Genomic DNA, 18,743 nt, shown 5'->3' on the forward strand with positions numbered 1-18,743 from the left:
TGGAGGCTCACTGAGGTAGCTCTCCAACTGAATCGGTGTCCCTAAGGTGATCTGCTGGTCAGTTACTGCTGTGCAGCGCTCCTCCTGTATCTGTCAAAGTAGCTGCCCAGGCTGCAGGTCGTGTGCTGGAAAATGCGGACCGGATTTTACTTTCACTGGCGAGAACACCGCAAAAACTGGAATGGATTATCTAAATGGGTGCGCTGGAAAACCCGGATCGGACTTTCAAAAAAAAAAAAAAAAAAAAAAACCTGGATCGGGAGTCTGGATCGGCATTTTCTCGTGCCTGCCGATCCGATACCGATACGCATTTTTTTCAAATATCGGCGGCCGATCCGATCCAAATATCGGATCGGGACAAGCCTACTTCTGATATTACAATTATCACTTTTTTTCAACATAAAAAAATAACGAATACAGAACAAGGAACTATTAACACTGAGGATGCCTTAAATTATTGTGCAACAAAAATTAAGTAAAACAGATAAAAAAAATAAAATAAAAAAATAAATAATAATATAAAATAGTTTTCTGGGTTTTAGTTTAGTCTGTTTGTGTTTCAACGAAATCTGGTCTTTCATTCTTCATGTAAAATGTCCATTTTGACCATAGTTTTCCAAATTTTGACATTTGCAGCCTAAGTGCAAATGTAATTTTTTCCATTACATATATTTCATTAACTATATTAATCCATTCTTCCATTACTGGGGGATCAGGTATATGCCATTTCCTTGTTATGGCTTTTTTACTTGCAATCAAAAGAATATTCCACAGATACCTATTTGATCCTATTGCTCCTTTAATGTTTTCTCTAGTTGATTCATGCCAATAATTTGACCCTTGTAAAACAGAAAAACATTTCCCATGACCACAGCACGTGTCTTTCCACATGGATGTTGAACAAATGAAAAGCTACTCACTACATTAGTTCGGGTTAAATAACTTGTTGCCAGCTTAAACACAATCACCCTTGTGGTAATTAGCCTTCTCGGTGGTGAGTTTTTCATTAAACATCCCCTTTTCTGAGGTATCAGAGTTTGCATAAAGCATAAGATGAGTTTTTTTCCCCCCACATGGAGACTGATGAGAATGTTGGCATGTAGGAAACTGTCAATCACTTAGGACTGTTTTTGCAAAAATGTCTCTAACAATAATATAGTGAATATAATTAGTATTAGTTATTTCTTTAGTATACAGCAGCTAATAAAATAAAATTTTCATGACAAATAAAACATTATTTACCTTCTTTGGAAGGAAGTACACTCCCAATGGATATTTGCTGGTGTTGGTCCAGAGCTCGATTTGTGCAAGAACCTGGTTGGTAAAGGAGTTGCTCATAACAAAGCTGGGGTGACCCATGGCACAGCCAAGGTTCACCAGACGCCCTTCAGCCAGAACGATCACATGACGACCGCTCTTCATGCGATAACGGTCCACCTAAAGGTTATGGGGAATTAAAGAGTTTTAAACACAAACAGATTACTCAGATCTAAACATTGCTAAATGCGAGTGTGTTTACAGAGAATTTAGATTTAGATAAATTTGCTTATGGATTCATAACAGGGCATTCATTAACATTTTAAGGATAATATTTTTCCAGCACCGCTCTAGCAGACTTGATAAACAATCTCAAAAACAATTAACACTAACTAAAGAAAAACTGATTAAGGTGGGTGTAGACCATATTTCAACAGTTTTATTAATATCTATAGATATGAAAAATGGGATCAGAATTTATAGTTTTTCTTTTGTCTGAAATACCCAAATCGGCTCTAAAGTGCATGGGTGTTTAAAAAACACTGCTAATTTGTTACCTGAGGTTTAACGTTGATCCGCTCAGCGGCATTTTCATTCATCCACTTCATGTCGATTTCACAGTCAAAATGACCGATGTTGCAAACAATGGAGTCATCCTTCATCTGCTCGAAGTGTCTAAAGTGAGTAAAACATTGTGTGATTATCATTTTTTTTTATTGTGTGTGTGTGTGTGTGTGTGTGTGTGCTTGGGTTTAGGGTCATACCTGCCCAGAATAATATCCTTACAACCAGTTGTGGTCACAAAGATATTGCCCTCCTTGCATGCTTCATCCATTGTGGTTACCTCATATCCTGTATAATTAATAAGCAGAACAGTGCAATTAATAAGACAGTACACCCCAACCAGTGCTCAGGAATGCCTCCCTTTGACAGACATCACAGGCTACAGACACGCTCTGTTTTCACGCTCTTCTGGCAGAACACTTTAGGATCCACTAGATGTTTTGTGAACTCAGTGGTGGCTAAACACTAATGCACTTACAATATTAAAACAGTGAATTACAGTGTCAGTGGCAGACAGGATAAACACATACCCTCCATGGCGGCCTGCAGGGCATTGATGGGGTCGATCTCTGTGACAATGACTCTGGCACCGAATCCTCTGAGAGCCTGGACACATCCCTTACCCACATCACCATACCCAGCCACTACCGCCACCTTACCAGCTATCATCACATCCGTTGCCCGCTTAATGCCGTCAATCAGAGACTCACGGCAGCCATACAGATTGTCAAACTTGCTCTGAAGGAGGAACAGAATATCAAGTCAAACTCTGCAGCTCATTCAAAACCCTCCAAACACTGTAAAATCACATTTATACAAAGTGACGAGGAGACATGAAAGATTATCAGATCAATTCTAAAAAAACATTACCTTGGTAACTGAGTCATTCACATTGATGGCTGGAATTTTGAGGTCTCCCTTCTTCAGCATTTTGTAGAGGTTATGAACACCAGTGGTGGTCTCCTCTGAAACACCCTTAATTCCTAAAAAGTAAGTTAAGGAAAATTTTAGTCCAACACTGCCACCAGTACATATTCAAATAAACTGCAAATAACATTTATATTACATTATACATACTAATTTCTACATTGGGTAGGTAGTCCCACTTACAATCAATCGATATTTATTCAAATTAAATTATCTAAATACAATGTCTGTGCAAAGTCTTCCCTAACCCTGATGTTTTCAATTCTAATTGCTTAATTTCTATACCATCATGGTCAATGTAGTTTACAGAATAAAATAAATATACACCTTTATGTCGAAGACAAAAAAAAATTGGTTGGTTGTTGGGGTTTTATTGCCACGTCAGCACATATTTGGTTTTGTCCAGACAGCCTAAAGTTGTTAAAAGTTCTAGTACGATAAGGGAAATATATTTTGCTACAAATGTATTAAATTAGGTGCTTGGGGTTAAGATGCGATAAGAACTTTAAGATCTTCCCTGGTGTTCTTTTCTTGGTAGTAAGATTGTCTTCAGTACTTCACTATTATAAGTCACTTTGGACAAAAGTGTCTGCCAAATGTAACGTAATGTAATGTAATGTCTTATATGGTAATAGCAAGGACTGTTGAGGAGGATGCTTTGGTGGTATTTGGTCATTTGTTATTAAGTGTCCATGTGTTCAATATGAGTGACCTATGCGGCACCTTGTGTAGATTGTCTGATTTGACCTTGAGTTGTGCTTGCGGTGTTGTAAGCAGCAGTGTGTATGCTTAAGCTGTGAAGATGGTACTATGGCTTGGTAGGAGATTTGATCACATTTGGTTTTCTTTCAAACAAGTTTCAGAGAGTACTGTTGAAGGCTGGGTTTCGATCATTTCCTTGGAGCTTTATGGAGTTATGTTCTGAAGGCCCCTAAGACTAGTCATAGGCCTTGGTGAATAATGGTATTCAGTGATTTTATGTATGATGTGCTGCCATCGTCCAGTTGTGAATGGATGATTTTTTTAAATAATTGCTTCAGCAAGGAGTATTCAGCTAGTGGGGAATGAAGAAGAGTTTCCTATCCATTATTAGGCCTAGGAACCTGCTTTCCTTCTCTACCTTGATGCAATCTCCATCTAGAAATAGGTTTGGTTTAGGATGAAGTGATCTTTTTCTGGCAGAAATAATTGGATATCGTCTTTGTTTTTGGAGAATTTAAATCCATTGTTATTGTTATTATGCATGTTGTTAATGGTCTGTTGTAATGCCCTTTCTAGAGTTTTCATATCTGTTGCAGATAAAAAGATCTTCTACATACAGACAGCACATAATACTCGGGCCTATAGATTGAGGGATGTTGTTAGTTTTGAGGCTGAAGAGGGTTACCGACAGAATACTCCCTTGAGGCACTCCTAGTTCTTCAATGTGAGGTTCAGAAAAGGTGTTATTTATCTTAACGCTAAACTTTGTCCATTATGAAGTTTTCAATAAGTGGGTAGTCACCCACATAGGCCCATCTGAAACATATCCTTAGGTATACCGCATTTCCATGTTGTATCATATGTTTCTCTAAATAAAAGAAGACCGCTACTATGTGCTGTTTATTAAGGACACAGGTACTGATGCATGTTTCAATCCAGATTAGGTGGTGTATTTGTTCTTCTTACTTTTCTAAGGCTGCTTTGAAACTTGCTTAACATGTTGTTCTTTTCTAGGAACCACAGTCTGCGACTCAAGATTCTTTCCATAGTTTTGCACAGGCACACACAGATCAAGTTTCTATGCTCCTACTTCAGATTTAGACTACAGAAACTCATTTTTAAAAGGACAATTTCTTTCATTCATTCATTCATTCATTCATCCATCATCATTGTGGAAGAAAGTAATCTCACCTGATAGCAGTTTGGGGTATTTCTGGTGAACCAGGTTGGTCAGATCTCCTCCATCGTCCAGAATCATGTTGAGGGGCTGACCATCCTTAAAGTACAGGGTCTGCTCAATGCACCACACATATTCTTCATCAGTCTCCCCCTTCCAGGCGTACACTAAAACATGATGCAAAACCAGACAGAAAATGTTGGCACAGTATAGAAAGCAAACAAACCATATAATGTTTTACTTTTTTTATTGAAAACAGTATAAATCCAAAAAATGATTGAGCTTTATCTGCCATACCATGACAGAACCTGCCTTTGGAATGTGTAGCAGGCCTGAAATGCAGATCTCAACGTGCGGTCATAGCCAAAAGTGTTAACACCCCTGAAAATGTTCAAGGATTCAAGGATTCAAGGAGATTTTATTGTCATTCGCATCTTATGTGGTACATGAGGTGGAACGAAATTGTGATCTCACGATCCAGTTTACACCCAGGAGCTGTTATTAAATAGATATATAGATAAAAGTTCAATAAAGGAATACAATAAAATAGAATATACAAAATAGTTAAAGATAAATACCCCAAATGAAATAAATAGAAAGAGTAGACAGGTTGCAACAACAAGTCCAGAGTGCAAATGTGCTATAGCAGCATGAAATGAATTAGAGCAGTAGAAAATAAAGTGTCTCAGTGCGGGTAAAGTGACCGTGTTTGTGCAGTAATTGTCCTTGTGTGTCAGTGCAGTGTGTTGTTAAGTGGAGTTTAAGAGTCTTACAGCTTCCGGAATGAAGCTGTTTCTCAGTCTGGTTGTTTTGCACTTGATGCTCCGCAGCCTCCGTCCTGAGGGAAGCGGGACAAAAAGTGCATGTGCTGGGTGGGTGGGATCCTTCCTGATGCAGGTGGCCCTCTTCCTGCATCTGGAGGTGTAGATGTCCATGGTGCTGGGGAAGCTGACTCCAACAATCCTCTGTGCAGCCTTCACCACCCTCTGCAGAGCTTTCCTGTCTGCAGCAGAGCAGCTTCCATGCCACACGTTGATGCTGGAGCACACGACGCTCTCCACCACACATCTGTAGAAGGAGGTGAGGACTGCGCTCCCGAGTCCAGCTCGTCTCAGCCTCCTGAGGAAGTAGAGCCGCTGATGTGCCTTCTCGATTATTTTTTTTTTTGCAATTTACATACATACACATTTACTTTGTATGTATTGGAGCGAGAACGAGGACAAGGACGACAACAACAACAACGACGAGGGAGGGAAAAAAAAAAAACAAAAAAAAAACGAGTTTATAATTTATCTCTGATTCCTTCTGCTGCTCGTTCCCCAACGCTAACTCCACCCCCGAGGTTGCCAGCACGCAACACTATACTACAGCGATCGGCGCTGCAGCAAAGGAGCTTAGCTAGCAGAGCTGGTTCAGTTTTACACCTCAGCTGCTACACAGCTTAAAAAGCCTCAGCATGTCTCAAAAAGCTCAGTGACAAAAGCAGGAATATAACAAGTGTGAATATTGGCAGTGAGTTTGAACGGTAGAGACTTAGAGCTCAAATAAACTACAAGATCAACCCAGAGCTGCTACTTTTATCCTGAACAGGTAAGCTAACTGGCTAGCTAATTCAGTCAGGTTCTTTATCACCACCATTAGATGTGCTTACTAGGGACGAGCTGTCTCTCATGTGGGGCTCACTCGCCGAGCGGGGGGCATAGCCTCGCCGGGCGCGGGGCTCACTCACCGATTGAAATTGGACTGCTGTAGCCATTTCACACACTCGCTCTCAGGTCTTACATAATGCATCTTTAAGTAAAAACCAACACTGGAAAAATAACACATATGTTACTTTCGAACACAAGGACAGTTCACTAGACAGACCATTTCAACCTGGTCAATTAGTACCCTTCACAAAGGTTTCCCATGCTATTCCCGGCTGACTGCAGATCTAACCTAAATTCACAGCACATAATTTATCTAAAGAATGTCCAAGTTTGGCTAATTGGGATGTGTCTTTGGGTGTAGAAATCTGCAGGAAAGTGACTCTCCTGTAAAAGGGATTGGAAACCCCTGGTCTAGCTGTTGGTTCATAAGGTGCAAGGTGTTGAGTAAGGCATTGCTGTACAGTATTTTTGGATGCTAAAGTGTTTCTTGGCAGTTGCAAAGGTTTTCAAACAGCTCTCATGATGTAAAATTATCCAGCCAGGTTAATACAGTTGCCCCATCAATGGTCATCAGTCCCTCATTCAATTATTTGGGAATCAAAATGTATCCTTCTTTATCAAAGGTAACAAAAGAAAATTGTGATACCTTAATGCATAAGTTTCATGTGAACCTCTATCCCTGGAGCTAAAGGGCTCACTTGCAGGTAGAATTTCAGTGATCAAGATATCCTTACACCACCCTCCCCCCTTAAAGTTATAGATAAAACATGCTAGAATCAAACAGACTACTCTGATGACCCCTCCACCATATTTTACAGGGATGAGGTGTTGATGGTGTGCTGTGCCTTTTTTCCTCCACACATAGCATTGTGTTCTCCTTCAAAAACAACTAAATTTTGGTTTTATTTATCCACAGAATATTTAGCCAGTACTGCACTGCGAATGTTACCATGTTATGCTCAATAAAACCATGCAAAGATAGATTTTTGTGTGGTATTAGTTTAAGAAGACTGTTTGTCTATTGATGAAGATTAGAACATATTTAATTACCAATTCTTACAGAAATCCAAGTAATCCCAAAGGGTTCACATATTTTCTTGCAACTGCACTGAGGAAGCTTTGATCAAACTTCATAGGCTGCCAGGCTTACCATATACTGGTAATACCATATACTTGGACAATAACAATTAAGACATTTTGACGCCCAGACTAAAAGTAGAGCTTGGCGATATGGCCCAAAAAACATCTACGATTAAAAAAAATCTATTTTTTTAATTTTCATCCATTTTTTCCCCCTACTGAAAATCAAACTACAGATGATAAAGAAATGGTTAAAAAAGTTTATTTATTTTGTTTTCACTTAAATTTCCCATTTGTGGTTTAAGTACAACCACAAGCAAGCAAAAGACATTTGTAAACAGTGAGAACATCTAGTAATTTTTAGAAAGCTTTCTCCAACCTATTTTAAGTACCGACACAATGCACCGTCAACCTCAACCTCAGGGATGTGTACTGAGCCCCCTGCTGTTCACTTTGATGACTCATGACTGTGTCCCTAGGTCTGCCACTAATCACATTGTGAAGTTCGCAGACGACACTACAGTGGTGGGTCTCATCAAAGATGACAACGACCTAGCCTACAGAGAGGAAGTCGACCTGCTGGTGGGTTGGTGCAGTGCTAACAACTTGATCCTGAATGTGGATAAAACAAAGGAGATCATCATCGACTTCAGGAAGAACCAGCCCAGCCATACTCCTCTCTTTATTAACACCATGGCTGTGGAGGTGGTCAGCAGCGTAAAGTTCCTAGGGGTGCACATCACAGACAACCTCACCTGGTCTGTAAACACCATGTCACTGGTCAAGAGGGCCCAACAGCGCCTGCACTTCCAGGATATAAAAAAAAAAAAAAAAAAAAAAAAAAAAAACCACCTGCCCCCGCCTATCTTCATTACATTCTACAGAAGCACCATAGAGAGCATTTTGACGAGCTGCATCTCTGTGTGGTGTGGAGGCTGTTGCGCCTCTGACTGGAAGAATATGAGGAGAGTGGTGAGGACAGCGGAGAAAATCGTTGGGACTTCTCTTCCCCCCCATCCAGGACCTTGCATTAGTACGCTGCATATCACGAGCGCACATCATCAGTGACCCCTCACATCCTCACTATGGTCTGTTTTCCCTGCTGGCTTCTGGAAAAAGATACAGGAGTATGCGGTGCAGGACCACCAGGTTCTGTAACAGTTTTTTCCCCCAAGCTATTAGAATGTTACTCCTAAACTCCTAAAACCTTGGTCAATTTAAGAAAACTCTGAGTACTAGTTATTTACTTTTTCACACTTTACATATTTCTAACTGCACAAGTCACTTTATTTATAGATATTTATGATTCTATCATAGAGGTGTGTATATATTTGAAGATGTACATTGTGTATCTATGTGATATATCTATACTTAATATTCATGCTGCTAAATGTATTTATTTTTCTCTGTATTTTTGCGAGTCAATTCAACGAAATTTAATTCTGCATACAGGAGTGTATTAAGAATGACAATAAATGAAGTCTAATCTAAGTCTAAATAAATAAATATCCTCAAAAAACAAATAGAAATAAATAAATGATAATTATTTATAAATATAAATAATTGATAAAACTGACTAAATTGAAAAGTAGTATAATTTAATATGCTATTAAGATAAGACTTTTCCCTAAAAAAAAAAAAAATAAAAAAAAAAAATGGTATTGTCCCATCACTAGAGTCCATTTTAGAGAGTTTGTCTGGATGAACGAACACACCTAAACACCCACACCCCCACACCCACCTGGGACACCGGTCTTAGCAATGGCTGCAGCAGCATGATCCTGAGTGGAGAAGATGTTACAGCTGGACCACTGGACCTGAAGAGGAGGGGTAAACATATAAAATCAGCTTAAGTCTGTCAGTTTTTAAATTCAGTTGCAACTTCAGGCTCCTGCTCTCTTACATGCTTGCTCATTTATGAGAAGTCTGTTACTGATAAACCAGCACAGCACTGAGGCTGGAAAATCCCAGTTCCACAGGGAAACCAATGAAAAGAGTAACAAAGAGACTCCTCTCATGATTTTCATAACATACCAGCAGATCCTTAATAGTTTCACTCCTAGTCACTCACTCAGAAATTAACACAAACCATTACCTATTAAATATAATTACAGTTTCAGAACACAGAGCTAATAATTTATTCTGCCATGAGCCTAAACTTCACTTTGCAACACTGAGAAAGTATCTATTAAAGATACTTTAAAAGTTTCTATTAAATTGACTCAATAGGGAATCTGTGTTGTCAACATTAATCAGCCAGAAACACATATACAAAACTCTTTTTTAGGGTTTATAGGTTGTTTCAGAATGACGGGTATGTTAGACATTTGAATATAGGTCACCTATTAAATATATAAAACATCTTAAGAGTAATCAATGTATTACAGTGTGGATTGTATACCCGCTAGTCTTGAGAGCCTGTAAGTGGTGAGCAGCTGTTTATTATGGTTTACGTGTCTGTTTTAAGCCCAACATTAATATAATTTTAAAACTAATTATAAAGAGGTCTCTGGGTAAGGCTCTCTGGGGGTTTACAACTCTAAAATCTATAAACCAGGTCAATATTATGATCAGGATTAGCGCTCACCTCGGCTCCGAGTGCAGTGAGGGTTTCGATCAGGACAGCGGTCTGAAGGGTCATGTGTAGACAGCCGGCAATACGAGCTCCTTTCAGAGGTTTGGTTGGTCCATAAACCTCCCTCATCTTCATCAGCCCCGGCATCTCATTCTCCGCAATGTCAATTGCCTTCCTCCCCCACTCAGCCAGGCTTATATCAGCTGCATACACACACAAAAGAACCATAAAGGAGAGATAGTCTGTTGAAGTCTGAAAAGTATGGCCAACACAGACTGAATCACAGAATGGAAAAATAAATAATTTGCAGACATTCAAAGTGAAGTTAAAAGATATAATTTAGGACTGTGCAGAATTCAGAGTTTATATTCTTTGAGCAAATTATTATTTACTTTCAAATTCTCCTTTGGAGCATTTCTAATGTTCTTCAGTCTAGCTAATGTTATTAATGACATCTCACTACTGACGTTTTCTCTCCTTCAATAAGTTACAAGACCTATAGGTGCTAGAAGTCTGTCGTTGAGGAGAATATCCTTACTTGAGTAAAAGAAGACTACAGACAACATGCTTTTTTGCTTTTTAAAATACGTGTTGTATTTGTTTGTGCACTTGTTTTAGGGTCATGACATTGGCAACTTAGGTCATCTTCACTAAATGCATTTTGTATATTTATGATTGGTTAAGGACAAATATTGGTAAGAGAAGCACAATTATGCAACTACAACATTTTAAATTACAATAGCTATTTTCACACAATGGAGTCATACTTATATTGGACAGAGAGCACAACAAAGTTGCATTTTAAAAGAATTTCCAGACAACTTAGTCATCTGATTCAGTCAGTAATCAGAAATTCCTTATTTCCACTATAGGTAACTAGCCATTTAAATAGTAAACGGAATAACTTAAGTATGGGAGGAGCAACATGCCCTGAGCCCCGACTCATCTAGTGTCCTATAAATACCTTCTACATAGCTTAAGTTTCAAGTCATCTCACCCCTTCATCATCTGGTGGGTTGTGTGCAAGTTCAAACCTAGTCTAGTTGTAACGTAACTGTATACTAAATTCACACTTGCCCATTACTAAATCAAAACAGGTTGCACCACAAAAACTAGTATACATGTTAGAGCTAGTAGCTACTAACTATTTACACCTACACCACCTAACAGCTGTAAGTTGTAACTGATCCAATGAAAACAATCATATGGCTTGAAGCTTTGAGCAGGATTAATATATATATATATATATATATATATATATATATATATATATATATATATATATATATATATATATATATATATATATATATATATATATATATATATATAAAATAAAACAAGATAATGCAAACCTACATATATATATGTATGTACACATATATAGTGCATGAAATATTACAGATTTATTTTATTTTTGCATTTTTGTCATACTTACATTTTTCAGATTGACTGATTAATAAATCAGACAAATATAACCTGGGTAAATATAAAAAAAACACTTTTAAATGATTTTATTTGAGGGAAAAAACTATCCAAACCAGTCTAGCCACCCATATAAATTAACTATGATTAATCACACTTTTTTGAAAGCTGGAAAGGTCCATTTCTTTACCCACAACCAGGCCTGATTACTGTCAGACCTGTAGACTCAAGAAACCACATTATGCCACAACTGAAGAAAAAACATAAGAAAACAGTCATTGACCACAGTGAGAGCCATTATTCACAAATGGAGAAACCAGGAGTGGCAGAAATTATTCCAAAAGGGCATGGACAATTCATCCAGGAGGTCACAAAAGAACCCAGAACAACTTGCCTCAGTTAAGGTCAGTGTTAATTATTCAATAATAAAAAAGAGACCGGATGAAATGGTCTCTATGGGAGAGTTACAAGGCAAAAAACACTGCTGACCAAGAAGAACACAATGGTCCAATCTTACATTTACCAACAAACACCTTGATGATCTCCAGGACTTTGGGTAAACAGCCTTTGAACTGATGTGACAAAATTTGAACTTTTTAGAAATTGTGTCTCCTGTAACATGTGCCGTTAAACTACCACATAATCTCAGAACAAGAATTTTATACTGAATGTAAAACATGGTGGTAGTGTGATGGTCTCTGCTGGACAACTTGCTGTAATATATGAAACCAGGAATTCTGCTGTTTACCAGACAATCCTTAAGAAGAATGTGCAGCCATCTGTTTGTCATTTCAAGCTCTGCAGTATTTGGGTTTTGCAGCAGGACAAAGAATGAAAGCACACAAACAAATGCATCTCAGAATGGTACAAAAAAAAACAACAATGTTTGGTTTGCAAAAATGTTTTCGAGTCAGCTAGTCAAAATCTGAGATGTTGTGACATAATCTTAAACAGGCTGATCATGCTTCAAAACCATGCAATGTGGCTGAATTAAAACAATCCTGTAAAGAAGAAGATGTGAAAGACTCATTGCCAGTTATTGGTAAAGCTTTACTGCAGTTGTTGCTGCCATGGGTGGCACAACTAAATTATTATTAGGGGCATTTTTTTACACAGGGCTAGATTGGTTTGAATGTATATTTTTCCCCTTTAATAAATAAAATCATAATTTGAAAAGTGCTTTATGTTTATTCAGGTTATTTTTGATAATGTTTATTGATAAAGAAATTATTTTGCAATATAATATAAAATTACAATTAAATATAAAGCATGTTTAATTATCACAGTGAATTACAAGATGGCAGCCTCCACCTAATGATAAAACGTGTGTTTTTTAATGTTTAGACAGTGCTGCACTCAGTGAACTAGCTATTGCAATTCCGACCTTCGTGGCGAGGTGGTGCTGTAATGTACATAGACCAGTTCACCCAGAAAAACACATACAAAGAAGACTCTGCCGTGAGCCGCACATAAGAGCCTTTTTTTTTTTAAACACGCGTGTCTTTAACTGACTTTAACTGATTTAAAGTAAACCGGAGACCCATCTCGGTTCCTCTCCTCATCCACAAATATGCAAAATGCAACTAAGGCACAGACCAGGTGTGTGTATTTGTATTAGGCGTAGTGCACTATGCACATAAAATAGCACGATATTACCAGTGTTAATAGTTTTACACGCACTTTTAAGAACTTTAACTTTCAACCCCATAATAATAATAATCATAATATTATTATTACAATAGGTCCCCAACACTTTTAGAATGTCACCTTATTTCTGAAAGCTGATCTCTGGACCCTCAATCCAGCCATACAAAGTCCAACAAAAAAAATTAACCAGTTACACATTCTTTCATCTCAGTGTTGCTTGACACAGACTTCTAATAGAAAAAGATCTGGTGATGTAATCGATACAATCAATACAGCCAGCACAGCACCTTCATCTTATCATGGGACTGAAACACGACATGTGTTCAGTCTTAGTTCAACCACGTGTCCATTAATACTCTGAGTAAGGTTTCAAAACTGTCCGCTAATGCTGCCTTCAGCTCTACCTCCGACTTGAACAGTTCAACAGTTCCTTTAAACAGTTTACGTTTTTTTGGTCGGGAAAAAAACATTAACACGATAAAAAATATATATTTTCTCGTCTACTTTAATAACAAAACTGCAAACACATACAAACTAAAACAAAGTATGAGGATTTTGGAAGCGATATTTTGATCCAGAAGTAGTAATATGTAACGTTACTTGATTTTGACGTTACTTGATTTTCTCACGTGCCACGATAAAAACCAATAAAAACGGACTGCAGCTGCTGTTAAATCAGCGCTGTTTATTGACACGCCCCCAACGCGTACATTCGGGGTTTATGAAAAATCCCAGTTGCCCACTGGTCAAATGTGGTGGTGGGGTTTATGTGCACTCGTCTCGTAAGCGTTTTCCGACAAGACTTGAAGAAACAATAAGAGTTCAGCATTACAGCTTCATGGGAAATGTAGTTCCCTATGGCTGAGAGACTGATCCGCAAGAAGTGTCACTGTGTGCACAAAGAACTACAACTTCCAACATGGGTTCCCCGCACTGCTGCAAATGAAAGCATGCTCTCTGGAGAAGTGGCTCATCGTTTAGTGTGCACACACACGTTTTGAATGTGTTTCTGCAGGTGTTTAGTGTAATATGTAGCGTCTAAATTAAAAATAATATAAATACGTAGCTGGGTAAGTGCAGGGTTGCGAAGAGAGAAAGCCGGATTTGTTAGTATTTTACAAAAGTTATCTAGCTGAAATGTTTGTAACGATATAGATATTAGCGAGTAGAACAATACACTCATTATTGGTTAAATTCGATATGATAAATCAATTCGAGCCTCACAATAACACAACTAACATTAGAATAATCCGTTCCACCTTAAATGGTGAAGCGGCTGCATTCTGGCGCCCGAGACAGATCAGATTAAAAGACAGCTCCGTTGCTTTTGGAGTGAAATCAAAAGGTGCATGTTTACGAAGCATTTCCAAATACTGACCGACTTTGAATGGCAGCTTCTCGGACATTGTTGGATGATTTTCTCGCCGCTGAACCGAAGTCCTGTCCCGCTTACTGACTTCTACAGAGAGAGAGAGGGGAGCAACGGAACCGGGAACTTGAAGAATCTGTTACCGCCTTTCGCTGAATATTCATGAGAGCACACCCCCAGACGCCACGCCTCTTTTTGCTCATTGGTTTATCCACACTCTGAGGTGGCCAATAAATGTCTTACGTGGGTGGTGGGTGTGGATGGGTTTTGTCAAATCCTGTACCATTAAATTTTAAACTTCTTCGCATTAATTTATGACTGTCCAGAAAAAAGAGAGGTCTCTGCACTTACAGTCTGACTAGTAAAAGAGCAGTTTATTATATCTACAATTACATGTTAAAAGGCCAAAATGGTTTTTAAAATACCTAAAATGACAATTAATGTAGTAGTGTCAAACAGTTAAAAACACACATATCACATAGTGATATATATATATATAGTGGATATTTAAACAAAAATAAAATAATGAATGTAAGATTAATGCAAAATTTAACTATATTTATACTAATGGTGTCAATAACTTATAGAGATAGAAAAGGGATGTTGACTCACCGTTGACTGAAGATCCCTTTGCTATCTGGGTTTAACTAATTGTAATTACAACAATATTTTTAGATAAAGGCTAGAACTTTCCTGTATTTTAGGAGGAAGATAGAATTAGGTGTATTGCATGGTATGTTTGGCAAACATGAGATATTTAATAATATCTCAGGATAGTTTTGGTACTTTTTTAAATTGGAGTCTTTTAATGTGCTATGTAAAAGTTTATTGGAGAGATTTAGCATTGAACATGAGGAAGCTTGGACACAGAATATATCCTATAACTGAGGACATGAATGCTGTACCAGTTCGCAGCTCAAAGTCCTTCATAATCTACTTTTAACACCTTTTAACATAGATGGCAGATTAATTAGTAAAATAGGTAGCCTAACTACCTAGCTAATCCAAAAAAGTTTAATTTTAAATATTCATATTCAGCTTTTTAAAATTAGAAATATAAAACGTTTTAAACGTGTCCAAGAATTTCCTGCCCACTCTGTCATCTTGGGATAACCACCCCTTTTAGAAAGCCAAAAGACAGCCTGATGATGGCTAGTTTATTATATATGTTTTTTATATTTCATGTTTCTTTTTTCTTTATTTTTTTTAGTTAAATTGGATGGAGTGATCCAGTCTGTAGTTCAAATTTCTGATGTCTGATGTCTCAAAAACACTGACAACAGCAGTAGTTAAAACATTACAACAGTAAAACATTACCAAGTGTCCTTTCATTCCTCTCTGCTCCCAGAATGCAAATAATTAGTGAAACAAACAGATCCACACAACCCAACTGTAGACCTTTGACCATTCAACTGATATCAGGTCTCTGTGGGTCAGAACTCTCCGTCCTTGTGTGCTCCTGTTCCTGCTTGTTTCGAAATTAGAGAGTGTTTTTTTTTTCAACACACTTATATTTATATAAGGGCAATATTAAAGAAATATTTCGGTATATTACAAACTGTGAACACAGTTCACCATGCAATCAATTAATGCAAGTTAAAGACAAAGCCATGGATCCATAGGATCCAGAAAGGCTGCCCGCCTCTCTAGGCAAGATAGAAACTGTACTGTCAGATTTATCAAAACTTGAGAAACTATTTAAAGCTTTAACTTGCATTTGTGGAGTGTATGGAAAAGATTACTATTATCCAATATCAGCCTTGTCAGTCTTGTCATGGTAGTATGAACTGTATATGGTGGAATAATCAAAAGTCTTTTTATTAGTTGCACATTTCTCCTATTGATTTTTTTAGAGTACCACTTACTTTTCCAGCCTTTTGTTGCCCAATTTGAGCTTTTTATGAAATTGTGAAATGGTTCAATTTCAACATCTGATATGTGTTCCATGTTCTGTTGTGAATGAAACATGGGACTAAGAGATTTGCGTACAGTATGTTAATTAGGTTGTCAGGTAATTTTGATTAAAGGGAAACTTAAAGAGATCAAGTTCCTGGGCTTGAACACAGATGATTTGAGTGAGCAATACATTAAACACTTGATCTGTTAAATGATCATAATGACCCCTGTTTCTTCTATTCTCTGTATTTTGTGATGTAACATAGTAGATTATAATAATTTGTACAGTGTGTTATCTAGGCATTTGTATGGTGAATTGTAGTGCCTTAGAACAATTTAGACAGTAAGGGAACAGTGCTGGCTCTAGTAGTATGCAGTAAAGCAGTTGGTAGGAATGATCTGGCATGGTGCTCTTTAACACGGTGCAGTTGGAGCAGTCTGCCTCTAAATGTGCTGCTCTGATTTACCTGTATGGTGTGTGTTGATTTTATACTGAATTGAACTTTAAATTGAAACTGCCGTGTTTCTTTTTAACAGTGCATTACTGTGTCCAGTCATGCTACAACAACCCTTTCTTAGACCCGCCTGCTAGATCTCTCTGTGACTCATGGGACTTGAAGTTTTCTGTTTAACAGAAGAATAAAAGAATTAGACAAAACCCAACACATAAACCCCCCAGAATACAGTGGCTTGCAAAAAAAATGTTCATACCCCTTGAACGTTTTTCACATTTTGTCACCTTATAACCACACAGACTTTATGAGTAATTTGTATTTTTTTTTTAAATAGGTAATTTTACTTTTACTCAACTACATTGTGACACAAGTAATTTACTTTGCAACATTACTTCGCTACATTACATTACTGAGTAAAAAATAAAATGCTGGGGGGAAAAAACTAATTTTCATTTAAAAAAAAAAAAAGAGTTTTGTTCTTCATGGTAGCGCAGCTGAACTTTTCCCAGCAGTGTTTATTATGGTTAGCGGGAGAGATGCTGTGAAAATCAACTGTACCCGGGGGAACTGTCGAGTTATGCTACCCATTGATATGTGCTTCTTTACAGCACAGCGCATGCGCCAACCAACAGTTTTTTTTTACATCAAATAATTAAAAGTAACTATATTACAAGTACATTTTAAATTGAGTACTTTTACTTTTACTCGAGTAGATTTTTAGATGGGTACTTTTACTTTGACTTGAGTAGAATTTTAGCAAAGTAAAGGAAGTTTTACTTAATTACAATTTTTCAGTACTTTTTCCACCTCTGGTAATTTAGTCTCAGTATAAATACAGCTGTTCTGTCTATGCCTAAGTGGTGGTTTGTTAGAGAACGCTAGTAAATAAAATAATCATGAAGACTAAGGAACTCACCAGACAGGTAAGAGATAAAGTTGTGAAGCAGTTTAAAGCAGGGTAAGGTTCTAAAAACATATCCCAAGCTTTAAGCATCCCAAAGAGCACTGTAAAATCCCTCGTCCAAAAAAAGGAAAAGTATTCTCCACCTGCAAACCTACCAAATCACGACCATTCACCCAAACTAACAGATCAAGCAAGGAGAGCACTGATCAGAGAAGCTGTAAAGAGGCCCATGGTCACTTTGGAGGAGCTGCAAAAATTCACAACTCAGGTGGGAGAATCTGTTCACAGGACAGCTATCATAAGTCATGCACTCCACAAATGTGGCCTTTATGGAAGAGTGTCAAGAAGAAAGCCATTGTTAAAAGAAACATGTGAATTACTGTTTGCAGATGCAGCAAACATGTGGAAGAAGGTGCTGTGGTCAGATATGACCAATGTTGAATTGTCTAGCCTAAGCGCAAAGCGCCCTATGGGGAGGAAAAGTAACACTCAACAGGGTGCTCATCACCCTGAACACACCATCCCCACTGTAAAACATGGTGGTTGCACCATCAATCTGTAGAGATGCTTTTCTTTAGCAGGGACACAGAAACTGGTCAGAGTTGATGAGAAGATGGATGGAGCTGAAAGAAACCTGTTGAAGGCAACAAAAGACTTGAGACTGAGAACGAGATTCACCTTCCAGCAAAACAATAACCCAAAACATACAGCCACATCTACAGTAGTGTGGTTTAGATCAAATAATATTAGTGCTAGAATGGCTCAGTCTTAAATCGCATTGAGCTTCTGTAGCAAGACATGAAATTTTCTGTTCACAGATGCTCTCCATCCAACTTGGTTGAGCTTGAGCTGTTTTATAAAGAAGAATGGGCAAAAATCTCTAGTCTCTAGATGTGCAAAGCAGGTAACCAAACCCCAAAGCACTTACAGTTGTAATTGCAGCAAATGGTCGCTCTACTAAGTATTGATATAAAATATTTTTGCACATCACACTAATTAATACAAATTTTGAAAACCATGTATCATTTTCGTTTCACTTCACACTTATGCAATACTTTGTGTTTGTCTTTCACTCAAAATCTAAAAATACCACAAATGTAAGTTTGCTTGTCTTTG

At 37.7% G+C, this 18,743-nt stretch overlaps 1 protein-coding gene across 1 annotated transcript in view; it reads right to left on the reverse strand.

The window, feature by feature from the left end:
* ahcy (adenosylhomocysteinase) overlaps positions 1–14,536 on the reverse strand; it is a 28,228-nt gene extending 13,692 nt beyond the window's left edge. The window contains exons 1-9 of the mRNA XM_007241195.4: positions 14,382–14,536; positions 9,944–10,134; positions 9,098–9,173; positions 4,642–4,794; positions 2,692–2,804; positions 2,352–2,559; positions 2,022–2,109; positions 1,815–1,932; positions 1,243–1,437 (exon numbers count right to left, since the gene is read on the reverse strand). Of these exons, the coding sequence (XP_007241257.2) occupies positions 1,243–1,437; positions 1,815–1,932; positions 2,022–2,109; positions 2,352–2,559; positions 2,692–2,804; positions 4,642–4,794; positions 9,098–9,173; positions 9,944–10,134; positions 14,382–14,409 (1,170 nt within the window). The 5' untranslated portion in view covers positions 14,410–14,536. The remainder of the gene's footprint in view (positions 1–1,242; positions 1,438–1,814; positions 1,933–2,021; positions 2,110–2,351; positions 2,560–2,691; positions 2,805–4,641; positions 4,795–9,097; positions 9,174–9,943; positions 10,135–14,381) is intronic.
* Positions 14,537–18,743: the final 4,207 nt, after the last annotated feature.

Source organism: Astyanax mexicanus, chromosome 5, assembly GCF_023375975.1.
Source record: "Astyanax mexicanus isolate ESR-SI-001 chromosome 5, AstMex3_surface, whole genome shotgun sequence".
NCBI classification, from domain to species: domain Eukaryota; kingdom Metazoa; phylum Chordata; class Actinopteri; order Characiformes; family Acestrorhamphidae; genus Astyanax; species Astyanax mexicanus.